The sequence below is a fragment of the Trachurus japonicus genome, chromosome 10 (assembly GCF_045865225.1).
Source record: "Trachurus japonicus isolate A0001 chromosome 10, Traja_1.0".
NCBI lineage: Eukaryota > Metazoa > Chordata > Actinopteri > Carangiformes > Carangidae > Trachurus > Trachurus japonicus.
Window position 1 is genome coordinate 13,001,084 of NC_140916.1, and position 12,802 is coordinate 13,013,885.

Genomic DNA, 12,802 nt, shown 5'->3' on the forward strand with positions numbered 1-12,802 from the left:
ATTTTGGGCATGAATCTAAGCAACATTCCTCGCAAAGCACTTATGTTGGCTTCCTACATCCGTGTCCTCCAAGAACAGTCTTCCCTGAAGTTAAAGCCAGAGTTAAAGGTAGAGTCTGGAGGTTTTTTCTCAAAAATACAAATGTACAAATGAAATCCAGCTTAATCATCGCCTATGGGCTTCTAGTCCTGTGTGGTGGTGACTTGTCTGCAGTGCCCCCTCCCCCTCCCTGAATTTTGGTCTTTTGCCTCGTTTTGTTGTGCATGGGGATGCTGCATTGGTGGAGAGTCGTGTTTTCTCTCCAGTCAATGACAGAGCTCAGGTGAAGCTCCATGCAGCAGAGTAGGAGGGCTGCTAGTCCTGCTAGCTGTCCGGGATGCTATCAAGTGCTAGCGGTGGATGCTATTTGCCACCGCTAACACCCGCTCAGTTTCAATGTCCAGTCCTTGTCCTGTATTAATCAGCATCAAAGGTGCAGATATTGAGCTGGTAGACACAGTTATAAATATCAGGGAGTAGTTATTAATAATAAATTATGCTTTGATGCTCACATACTCTCCACAACAAAAAAGTACAGCAACGGCTCTTTTTTCTGAGAGAAATGTACTCTTTTACTGTTTGTTCAGAGATGATGAGTCTCTTTTATAGAAGTTTTAGTGAATCAGTTTTTATGTTTTGCATTGTTGCCTGACTCTGGCCAATAAAAACTAGCTTGCTAACCTTGTTAAAGTGGCCAGTAAGGTTACAGGAAGGAGTCAAGTGCAGCTTACTGACCTGTACAGTAGGTAAGTGCTCAGGAAGGCTTCTTTGATTTTGGAGTGTGTAGATCACCCCCTCCAGTCTGAATTTGTATTGTTGCCCTCAGGCCGTTGGTGGAAGGTGCCTGCTCTTCACACTAAGAGATTTAAAGTTTCTCCTTTTTCCCCACTGCCATTCAGTTGCTGAACAGTAGATAGCTCTATAATTGATATACTTGTACAGATTGTTCAGGCTGTTGTAAACTGCTTACCTTGCATCTGCACTTTATGCTCCATGCTGCTTATTTATTTATATTTATTTTTTATATACATGTTATTTGTTGCTGTCCATTTGTGTTTGAACGTTTTCTTGGGACAATAGAGATACTTTTGTTTTGTTGTTTTGTTGTTGTGGTTTGCAAGCTCCCGTTGTTGGTGACGGTCGGCCGCTCCAGCGTTTCACTTGGACTGTATTTAATTTTTCTTTGCAGTCCTGACAGTTTAATTTCAGTTTAATTTATTTGACGAGGGACAATGTACATTAATAAAACATTGTAAAACAACAAATGTAAATGCACCCGAGTTAGCTAAAAAAGCTAGACAGCAGCAGGGGCAGGAGGCTGCACAGTTGAGGCCGAGAGGAGGGCCCAGTTTGTTTGTTTGTTTACAAACTGCAACTAACAAACCTCCAGACTCTACCTTTAAACTAATGCCACCATCAACTAACCAACTAACAAACTAGACTCTACCTTTAAACTAATGCCACCATCAAAATTCAAGTCATATAATATGCTTTCCAGAGTAGACTATGTATTCATGCAAGGAACAAACTCATGTCCTGCAATTTAACAGAAATTATAGAAACAAAGAAGCAGCTATTTATCATTTCACAAAGAGCAAACACTCAGGAATTCTTGAATTTTGTAGCATAAAAAATATTTCAGCTCATTGAGTCTTCAATCTTTCAGCCCTTGTCGAATTTTCAGTCACGGACACTGAGACCGGCAAACAGCACGACTGAATAATTCAACAGCTGAAGCAGCTTATCACAGAAACTAACTCCTCTGGTGTTTGGAGGCCATGGTGATGTAAATCCAACAGTCACCACGCGCTTAATGAATAAGAGTGTAGATAAAATAGCTCAACAGCCTTTACATTTGGAAATAAGCTTTCTGAGCCTTTGAATCTCTGGGCACTGCTGAGGGTTCAAGAAAATGCTCAGGTTGACTTCAATGCAGTGTAGCACCAATACAAAAAGCCAACATTCAGTTCTCAATGAATTTCCTTACACTTTGAAATATCTAAATTATAGACCAAATATTTTCCTCTACTAACAGTCTATTCCTTTTGGGGAACAATCAGGTGTGGATACAATATTTATTTTCTATTTTGGTTGCAATCTGTCACTTAATGAACGTCAAACAGCTTTCCAGCTGCTGGTGCAGTTACGTATTTCTCCTCATATGACCTTCCAAATCTTAAAATAATCTTCCGCCGCACTGCCGAATCACCAGAGGAGATGATGAAAAATGTTATAGGTGGGAAAAAAGACGTCATGTTAAAGCTGAAGAATTAAATGGCACAAATTACCTCACACAAGATGTGCTTTGAATTGACTTTCAACTGAGGTTCAGTGCTTCCACTTTGCTAATTTTGATGAAAAGGTAAAGCAGTATCTCTACCCCCTCTTTCCGATGCTAAAAGCACTGCTTTTAACGAGAGCTATGAAAAAAAACTGCTTTTAATCTGTGAGCACCCTGATTAAGATTGAGTTGTCCTTGCAAGCTTTTGAGTGTTTCAAAGTCAACCCATCGAGAAGGGGAATCTAAAGCCGAGTGTCTGTGGAGCAGAAACACCAGAGGGAGAGGACTCTCATTTGGCTTCAGCTCTCCTATGGCAGCCATGTTCCTCAGGCTGATGGATGAAGGGAGAAACTCATCTCATGACTAATTATTTATCTTCCCTCCAGAACTGTTGTGTCTGGGGGTTGGAAATAACACAACCCTCTGCTTTGACCAAGTAGTAAACAAACTAGAGTGATGGAGGTGAGTGAGTCTCCTCTTTTTTCCCCCCACAACACAGTAGAGCAAGGCTACATAGAGCCCACAGACACAATGTGGCAGGTTATGTATCGGCCTTTCAAATGATTTCCTAAGAAAGCATTATTCTATAGTGGGTGGTTTCATAAGCATTTCTTTACCTCATTGATTGGCGACTGCTGCTTTTTCAAGAATTCAGCTCAAAACATAAGAATATGTCATTTGCTTGAATTAATTTCAGAAAAAAAACAAAAAGATCAATGCAAGTCTGGAGTTCGGACTTGCTGTTATAAGAAGAAGATCAAGTTTCAGTAGGCAGCAAAATGTTAGTCTTTGTATTATACTTTTTTGGGCAAATGTTTCATCTAATCCAAAGCAGCCCAGATAATCAGTTCAGCATGGTTCACTTATTTCCATTTCTGTGTTATTGACGAGAACAATAGAGCACAAAAGGGCACAGCTTATGAACACCCCCTGCTGGAGGGTAAGGCACAGCCTGTTGCACTTTTACACAAATTCACAAAAAGGTCAAAACATTTTTTTGTTTGTTTTTTTCTTCCCTACATTTGAATTATTTCACATCTCAGGTGATGGCTCTGTTGCCAATACAGAAAGATTTATAAACAGTAATAAAATGCAGAGCTAGCATAAAACCTAAGTATCAAAAAGACCAGCCTCTTTCTCCTTTTCTTGAATGACTGCCATGTAACAAATGGGAGATAAAACTCCAAGCTCATATCAGGATGTGTTCTTCAGACAGCTGCATGTTTATGGGACAATCAGAAACAAAGAAACCTATACAGTACACAGAACTTAGTTACCACTTGATGAACTTGTGACGCGATGTGCATTTTTGCACATGAGGTTTTTTTTTGTCCTATATTTTAAAGCACAGCTGCTCAAAAATGGCATGACGATTCAATTGGCAAAATGTTTAACTTCAAGGGAGTTCATCCCTAGCATGGCCAAATTTGGCCATGCAATTTAAGATTATTTAATGTAACCTACAGTCCACTGTTCATTGTATATTCAGGTAAAGTCTTAGCCTACAGAATGTGCTGCAGAGATGAGGATTTACTGTATTCTCAGTTTAAAACGGAGCAGACATCCACCAAAGGGGAATTCAATTCCAGTAGACATAAGTCTGTTCTCCAGCACTTTGAGCTCTTCCCATATCTTATTCATGTATTTGAGGTGAGAGGAGAGAAGAGCAGCTGCAAGTGAGAGCCCAAATGGTCAAGGAATGGGGGTGAAGTGGGGGGAAAAGAAAGCACCACTGGTTGAAAGATGGAAGGGGTGAGAAGAAAAAAAAGAAATGAGACAAGAACAGCCCCGACTCCCTCTCATCATCCGATGAACCTATCATCCTGCAGAGAAGAAGGGCTCAGGTCCTGGAGCTCTAACACAGACCTGGATCAAAGGCAATCCCCGTCTGATCCAAATGTCGTTTGAATGTTTTATGGTAGCCACAGCATCGGGGTGAGAGGAGGCTAAGACGAGGCTTAACAGAGCTCTGATCAGAGGTGGTCGGTCCCTTTCAAATGAGAGCTTATTTGCACATACACACAATTCAAAATAGTGAGAAAATGCATATCTAACAGTTTTTTCAATCCCATTGCCTTTACGTGATATCTTGATATAATAATCAGTCACTGAATTCATTAACGGCTGCTGAGGCTGCACCACCTATACAGTAAGACTACAGCAAATACAAAACTCTTGAATAATGGAGCACCCGAGTACTGAAGTAAAAAGTACACCCACATATTTGCACACACACACACACACTGTAAATTACTAACCACAACCACATGGAGGCTAATTAATTTGTGTCACTGAAAGGTTAAGCACACTGTATCACTCATTTTTCAGTCATCTAGCCTTTTTTTAAAACATATTCACACCTACATGTGCATTCAATCATATGTGAACGCAGGAGCCTACACACAAACACAGCTCTTTCAGCTCTGACAATGGTCTCCAAGGACGCAGAGAAGATGTTGTTTTCACAGAAGAGCAAGCACAGGGTTAGCGTATTCACAGTTTATTATGCAAATATGATACAAGCACCCTCATGTAATGCAAATGCATACACAATAAATCCTGCATGTTGTGCCCTCTCAAAAAAGTCAAAGAATAAAGAATGAGTGATACACACTGAAAAGAAAACCACTGCTCTGGCCGTGTACAAGATTTGATCTGATTTGGAGGCGCAGCCTGTGATTTTAAGGTAGCGACCTAGATCAAAATATTCCCTCTGAATGTGGGTCAGTGGTAAACTGAGCCATTCATTGGTTAACTTCCTCTGTTTGCAGAGGGGAAGGGGAGGGGACTCTGTTGTCACTGCTGAAAGTGAAAGTAAAACAGGAGGAGAGGACACGTTTGCTTTTAACTTCTTTTACACGTCTGAAAGTTTAAGGAAAGCCTTCATACACCAGGTAAAGCTGCATTTTGTCAAGTTTATAGTCCTGTCTCTTATCTAAACCAGTGTATTTCTGTAAGTTACCACTCAAAACTATTTATCTAGACTCGACTTACTGCTGAAAACTATTTCTCTAGACTCAGTTTACTGCTGCTTTAACACTTTGTTTTCTCTCCTCATGTTTTCTAGTCATGGCTTGCTCCAGAAGTCTAATAGTGGAGGACAATTTTCTTTGTTCCATCTGCCTGAGTGTGTTCAATAAACCCGTGTCAATTCCCTGTGGGCACAACTTCTGCCGTGAATGTATTTCAAACTACTGGAACACGACAAAAACATTCCCATGCCCATTGTGTAAAGAAGAGCTTGACACAAAACCAGTTCTTCATGTTAACACTGTTATTGAAGGGGTTGCTGAACAGATCAGAAAGAAAGTTCAAGAAAAATCTGATACTACCTCGGAGGAAGCAGAAAACGGAAGTGTACCATGTGGCATGTGTACACGTGAAAAGGCAGTGAAGTCCTGCTTAGTGTGTTTCATGTCCTTCTGTGACGAACATCTGGAGCGTCATCGGACAGTTTCAGCTTTGAAGAAGCACAAGCTAATCGACCCAGTTGAAAACCTGGAGAACAGGATATGCAAGACACATGATGATGAGCCTGTGGAGTATTACTGCAGGGTGGATCGTGCATTTATGTGTGAGGGCTGTAAAAAGGACCATAAAAACCATAAGATAGTGCCTCTAGAGGAGGAGGCTCAACTGAGAAAAACCCTGCTGGGAAATGAAAAGACAAACACAGATGAGATGATCCAGGCTCGTCAGCAGAAAATTCAAGAGTTTCAAAACTCAATAGAGGCTAGCAAAAAACATGCAGCAAAGGCACGTTCATGCAGCTTGAATGCGATGACTGCTCTGGTGGACTACATTAAGAAGAGCCAAGCTGAACTGGCTGAGGTAATTGAGACAAAGCTGAAGAAATCTGAGAGGGAGGCAGAAGGATTCATTAAAGAACTGGAGGGAGAAATTATGCAAATAAAGAAGAAAAACGGGGAGCTTAATCAGGTCTCACTTGCCAACGACCCCCTCGTATTCCTTGAGAATTTCCTTTCTCTTACCATCTCTCAGCCCCAGGTTAAGGACTGGTCTTGTGTGACTCTTACCAGTGACAAGTTTTTAGTTGAGGGAGCCCTGGCCAAGCTGGAGACGACAGTCAAGAGAGAAGTAAGTATGCTGTGTGATCCCGACTTGAAAGGAAAGCAGCGGCATGCTGTAGATGTATCCCTGGATCCTGACACAGCAAACCCCAAGCTCACAATTTCTGCAGATGGGAAACAAGTCACAGTTGAAGACAGAAAGAGGAACATCCCAAGCAAACCGGAAAGGTTTGACAATGTCCTTAACGTGCTGGGAAAGGAGGGATTCTCCTCAGGGAAATTCTACTATGAGGTCCAGGTTAAAGGCAAATCACAGTGGGATTTAGGAGTTGCAAACGGGTCCATCAACAGAAAGGGAGATATTCGACTTAGCCCCAAGAACGGCTACTGGACAATTTGGCTGAGGAATGGGAATGAGGTTACAGCCAACGCAGGCCCTCCCATTCACCTGCCTGTTAGAGAGAGGCCTGAAAAGGTCGGAGTGTTTGTTGATTACGAGGAGGGACAAGTTTCCTTCTACGATGTGGATGCCAGAGCGAACATCTTCTCTTTCACTGGATGCAGCTTCACAGAGAAGCTCTTTCCTTTCTTCAGCCCATGCAATAATGATGATGGCAAAAATTCAGCCCCCATGATCATCACTCCCGTCAAATACAAGAGCTAAGTTTTTTTGTTGTTTTTTTTTGTCTGGGTTTGTCAAAGAGAAAGAGGCAGGGAGAAAGATCACAATAGTAGAATTTTGACATGTTTTTATCTGTGAAACTCCAGTGTGTCATTTTGGTTGTCCCATCCATCAGTGTCAATGCTGTGTGGCACTATGTGTCGCCTGTCACACAGATAGCTGCAGATCTCCAACAGAGTCCACATGCAGCCATCACAGCATTTTCCACACACGCACACACACTGCATCTCTCCGGGTTACAAAAAGAGATCTTTATGTGTTGACCATTAATTTTGATACGTTAGAGCTGCTCTTGCTCACCACGACGGCCTTACAAATACCAGCGGTATTTATCCTAGCAGGTCAAATACTATTTACAAATGATTCATAGCATTTGTTTTGTGCTGCACTCAGTGCCACATATCAGGACTGTTTACAAATGACATGATGGATGGGCTTAAAATACTTTTTATTCAGTTCTCTCACTGCATAATGACTGTTTTCTGCACAAATGAATGTTTCCAGTTAAAAGGTTACTTATTAAAGTGATCAGCCAAAACATTTGAGCCTGACTGGCATGTAATCCCCTCTCCTGTAATTAAAATCAGTACAAACTGCAAATACTTTCTAATTCAGAAGTCAAATTGGCCTGATTAGGCGAGACTTAAGTGACGTTTTATTAAGCAGAGTCAATTACAGTCTGTTCTTTTTTTCTTAGAGTTGTGAATTTTTTTGTTATGTTGCAGGTCTTTTGTGTGAATCTCATCTGAACATCAAACAGAGAGAGTCCTTTAGATGCCAGCAAAGCATAAATCGCCGCTAGATGAAAACCGTATACTGCATCTTATATAATTACATGATAATTTATCTTGATTGTCTTGATAGATCAAGACAACCTTGAAATCTGTTAATTAATGGTAGCATGAGAAAAATGGAAGTACAAGGTGTTGAATAACAGCAGTGATACATCATACACATGTTATACGAAGGTGTCTCACTATATAATCACATATTTTGTTTCAGCCCTAATACAATCAACTGAGGGTTACAGCAATTCTGACAAGCAATCTTTTGAGTTAAAATGTTGATTGATATATTATTGTAGGCTGTACAAGTACTGTGTTTGATTGGTGTGCTGAATTGACTGGGACATATGAAATGTCCACTATGTGACGTTCACCTGCATCTCAATGAATGAAGGAAAATAATAAAGGTAATTCAAAAAGTTACAAGCAGTAATTTCTTTTGATTTCTTTATCTGGACTCATTCTTGATAAACACTCAGATGGATCTCAGAAATCCTGTCAGCAGAGAAAAGAACTGACTTTGTTCAATATGCAATTAAAGTCCATCTGTCACTTTGCAGAATATAAACACACATTAGAGTCTCTTGACAGCCTGAGATTCCCACAACGTACACCTAGCAATTTTGTAGCCACCACTTGCGAAATAATCCATTACAGTTCTTCCCCACTACAATTTGAGAACAAAGAAACGTTAATTCTGCCTATTATAAATAAGGGGGTGAGATTTTAATTATTTGACATGAGTTGAGTTGAGTTGAGAGCTGAGATTACTTTATTTATCCCATAGGGCAATTCTGTTTCTACAGCTGACCGCCACACCACAATCACATGGTAAATCGCATGGCCTTTTAGCAAGTGATAACAGGTTATCTGGGTGAATGAACAGGAATTTGGGGTTAATCTCATGAAACCACAGCTTTGTCTTGGTGCTCTCACTCTGAACAAAACAGGTTAAGATCATGAATATATTAAAAGGCAACAGGTTAACTGATGTTATTTAGTGAAAGATTGTTATAATTGCTGGTATTATTGTTATTATTACTGCTCTGTTGATTTATGACATGCCTGCAGAGAGGTCATGACCAAAAGAAGTGTAGTGATTAGTGAATAATGAAAAGTGTACCTATATGTAGTATTTATATAGCTATAATAACAATTAGACTGGCACTTTTAAACTTTGAATGAGGCGAATCACATCTGACACTTTTGGTCCAGGCTCAAATATCTTTCGAGGTTCTGTGAACATTCACTCTGATGTTTATTAGACTTTGTCAGAATTGATTAGATTTAAAATAACAATCTCTTGGTACACTGGTCTGGGTAATTACACTGTTTTAAGGATGTGCGCGACAGTAGGTGAAAAATACATTGCGTATGTGTGTGTGAGTGTGTGTGTCTCTGCAGGTGCACATGCCTTTTGTCCTACAGTATGTGTATCTAATGAAGTGCCAAACACAATGAGATAAATCTATCCATTAGTGTCCCTTAACGAGACTAAATCCTCACAGCTGCTAATGAGTCGGTGATCCATCAGTCGTCCTCAGAGAGCCCAGGACCTGACTGACTTGAGATGGAGACGACCTGGAGCCAGATGGAGTCAGACCCTCCAATCCAGAAAACCCACAGCTCCAGCTGCTGAAGACCACCATTTAGCTAGCAGTCCTTCAGGAAGTGACTTCAAGCTACCAAGCAGAAACAACTGATTAGACACCGGAGTCATAGTCGACACAGGGAACCACTAATCATCTGTAATTATTGATTTGCTGTTACTGGGTGAAACTCATTAGCCTGATGGACCAATGCTCTGTAGAATACTGTTGTTACCACGCTATTATTAGCTTTCAAGCTACATGTGCTATACAGAGCAAACTACTCAAGAATTTGGAGTTAATTAAATAAAATGCTCTATTATTTCCATGTGAATGTATATTTATCACTGTCACAATGAGAGGTGATCGTGTGTTGGGAGGGGAAGAAGTTTAGTTTTGGGAGCATTACAGTATAATTTGAAGGCAAGCCCTTTGGCTTATGCAGCTCGAGGGTCTGCTGCCTTCACAACTGGAGAATTGAGCCACTTATAAGAATCACACCAGTAGAATTACAACAGTAGCAGGTCACTATGCAGGGAAGCTTTGTCACCTCACACATGAACAGCTGTGTGTCTAAGTTCATTTTTCTAGGGTAGGCACATTTCTTATGATATGCACTCCATTAGAGGTACTCTAAATGTGCTTTGCATTGAATGGGCATGACGTCCATTTCTTTGTGGCATACAGACACACAACACATACAACAATAAGGACAGTCTGAAATCATGTGGACAACATTACCTTACAGGTTTCCTTCAAAGCTGTGAGGAAATCAACAGGAACTACAGCAGGAGATCACTATAGTGTTGCACTTAGACTGCATTAATGGTACCTTAGTCATAAAAGTGTTTCTAACTTGACTAACTGACACAGAGAGAAAATAATGGGTGAGTGACTTTACAGTACTCTCTATCTCTGAGACGGAAAGAAATACGACTGGGTGGCTTTTCCAGTGACAGATCAGATTTTTACTCGGCTAAGGCTTTGATCTTAAGGCTCTCTGACAGGCTTTAATCTGAGCAGACCACACACCCACACAGACATCTTTTCATTGAAGTCCACAATATACAAAATGGACTCCATTTATTTCCAGCTGTCTGTTTGTGGTTGAGAAGATCAGTGCAGAGCCGCTGCTGCAAAAAAACTCAAGACTGTGTGGTTGATAAATCACATGAAAGTTTCTTTAAAAAAGGAAAGTATAAAACCATGTAAAGCTCATCTGTTTTCCTTTAGACACAAATTGTGGCCCGTCGTACTGTACTCTGCTTTGTACGCCCATTGTGGCGGTTGTCAAAAAGGTCACTTTTATAAATAATTGCGCCTGCTGCGCCATCTCTTTTCACCGTTTCCACTGGATTTGTAAGCGCAGGTGCACGACTGCTTCACATTCAAATTTCTGAGCACATGAGGAACAGAATGTGGGAAGAGGAGGACAAAGCCAACATGTCGAAAACTGAAAAGAAAATGATTTCACCCATTTTAAAGCACCTTTGGTAACATTATCAGTCGATGACAAAAAGAAAATAGCAGCACCTGCATGAAAAAAGGGACTCACACTGAGAAACAACTAACTGGAAGCCTACACAAAAATGGCAAGAAGACAAAAGGGGGCTGCAGACCTGCCAAGCAAGACCATATACACCTGCTTCATGCTTCCTGCTTCAGTTCATCTTTTTGTACAGTGAAGTGAGCAGGTTTAGGATGTACACAGTTCACACAAATTCAATCACCACATACATTTAAATGTGGGGTACTTATCCAGGTGCAGAGGAGAAAGTAATTATCTGCATAAAGCATGAGAAGGTCGGAGGGCGGCACGGAGAGCAAGAGCAAGTTTAAAGGCAATCAAGGTACTTTCACATTTTTAGCACCTGATTGGAAGTCAAATCTAAACACATATTTTAGACTCAGGATGGCATTTTCTAGTGTCCAATATAAATATTTTTCAACATTCACAAATGTTATTAGATCCATCTCCGATGACAGTTGTCTGTGCACCTGTAGATACATTGCAATTAAAAATAAGCAATCAGCTAATCTGACATATTTATAATGAGGGAAGGCAAAGAAGGGTATTAAACCTTTTTCACATTATATTTTTTATATTAGGCAAGGCAAGGTAATATTAGGTTGCTGTTATCATAGCTTTGTCCATGGTGTCAAATATTTAAACTGCAACTAAAAATGTATTTGTTGTTCTGTGCTCTTTACTATTATAAATAACAATGTGCTCTCTGTTCTCTATGGTGTCCTGCCCTCCATGTAAGCTCACAACAACAAACCTCCAGTGTTTCCAGTCTTACTGTTGAAAAAAGCCACAACTCAGGTGAAGTCTTTGTACTGTCTGCCCCTCTATTACATCATTCATGTGTGGTCTGTCTACGCTGCGTGAAACAGTTTGTTGTTGGTAAAATTCTCCACTGCAGTAGCAAAAATAAACCCAACTTGCTGTTCTGCACCAGACACCAACCGATTTAACCAGATGACAAAATCAGTTATTACAAAAAAAAACCCTCAATATTCAATCAATGTCACAAACTCTTGAAACTAAAGCAAGATGAGAACTGTTTCTCCATCCATGTGTTAAATTTGAGAAAATCCCAGCATGCACTGGGTGAGAGACAGAACACACCCTGGACAGGCGTGGCAATGTCAAGTACATGTGTGAAGTCATCTACTGTTTCCTTTCATTACAGAGAAACAAATTAAGTGTCTAAAACAGGTCAAAGCTGCTGACTGAGGAGAAATGTCATTTAGCTCCATGACCTCATATCTACTAATGGGAATTTAATCTATGACGACACAACACACACAGATATGGTCTTTGATTGAGCTGTTCGACTGGTAGCGGTGGCCGTGAGTCAGCGCTGCCCTTCAAGTGCTGATATCAGTTCATTTGGAGCCCCTGTGTATCTCTGCCAGATTATGAATCCAGACCAATTAGTGTCACCCCAATAGATGAGAACATGGAGTCACACCTCTCCATTTTAAAGGACCTCTTCCTTCTCCTCTTCATGATGCAGTTAATTAGACAGCCACTCTTTAATTAGACAGCACACTGGCCCTGATTGAAAATGGGCACCTTGGGTGAACAACTGCACGTGGCAGACACACTCACACAACACACACATACACACACAGACAAATTTGTTTGTGACAGCTTGTGTAAAACAGGTCAGGATGCGCGCGCGAGCCGAGGGCATGTGACTCTTTTGATTGACAGCACTGCTGGCGTGGCGAGAGGCAGGTGGATGTGAAATCTCTGCCGTGCAGCTTCCTGGTTTTAGCCGTGTGACCTCCAAACAGTCCAGGCAAGCAGAGCCGCGGGCTAGAGCAAGCTAATCAAAAACAGCAAAGACCAAACAAGGCTACCTCTTTCAAACTGCCTCAAAAAT

The 12,802-nt window shown here is 40.8% G+C and overlaps 1 protein-coding gene and 1 long non-coding RNA gene across 2 annotated transcripts in view; one reads left to right on the forward strand and one right to left on the reverse strand.

Moving 5' to 3' along the window:
* Positions 1 to 12,802, reverse strand: part of LOC146979498 (uncharacterized) — an 81,635-nt gene that overhangs the window by 15,798 nt on the left and 53,035 nt on the right. The gene's annotated exons all lie outside the window — the stretch shown is intronic.
* On the forward strand, positions 5,122 to 8,250 carry LOC146979500 (zinc-binding protein A33-like). Its single transcript, XM_085789332.1, has 2 exons — positions 5,122 to 5,214; positions 5,388 to 8,250. Exon 2 carries the CDS (start codon positions 5,390 to 5,392, stop codon positions 7,013 to 7,015), a length of 1,626 nt encoding a protein of 541 aa, XP_085645458.1. The 5' UTR covers positions 5,122 to 5,214; positions 5,388 to 5,389; the 3' UTR covers positions 7,016 to 8,250.

Coding starts and splice junctions, on each gene's coding strand:
- LOC146979500 (XM_085789332.1), top strand. CDS start 5,390: ATGGCTTGCTCCAGAAGTCTAATAGTGGAGGACAATTTTCTTTGTTCC.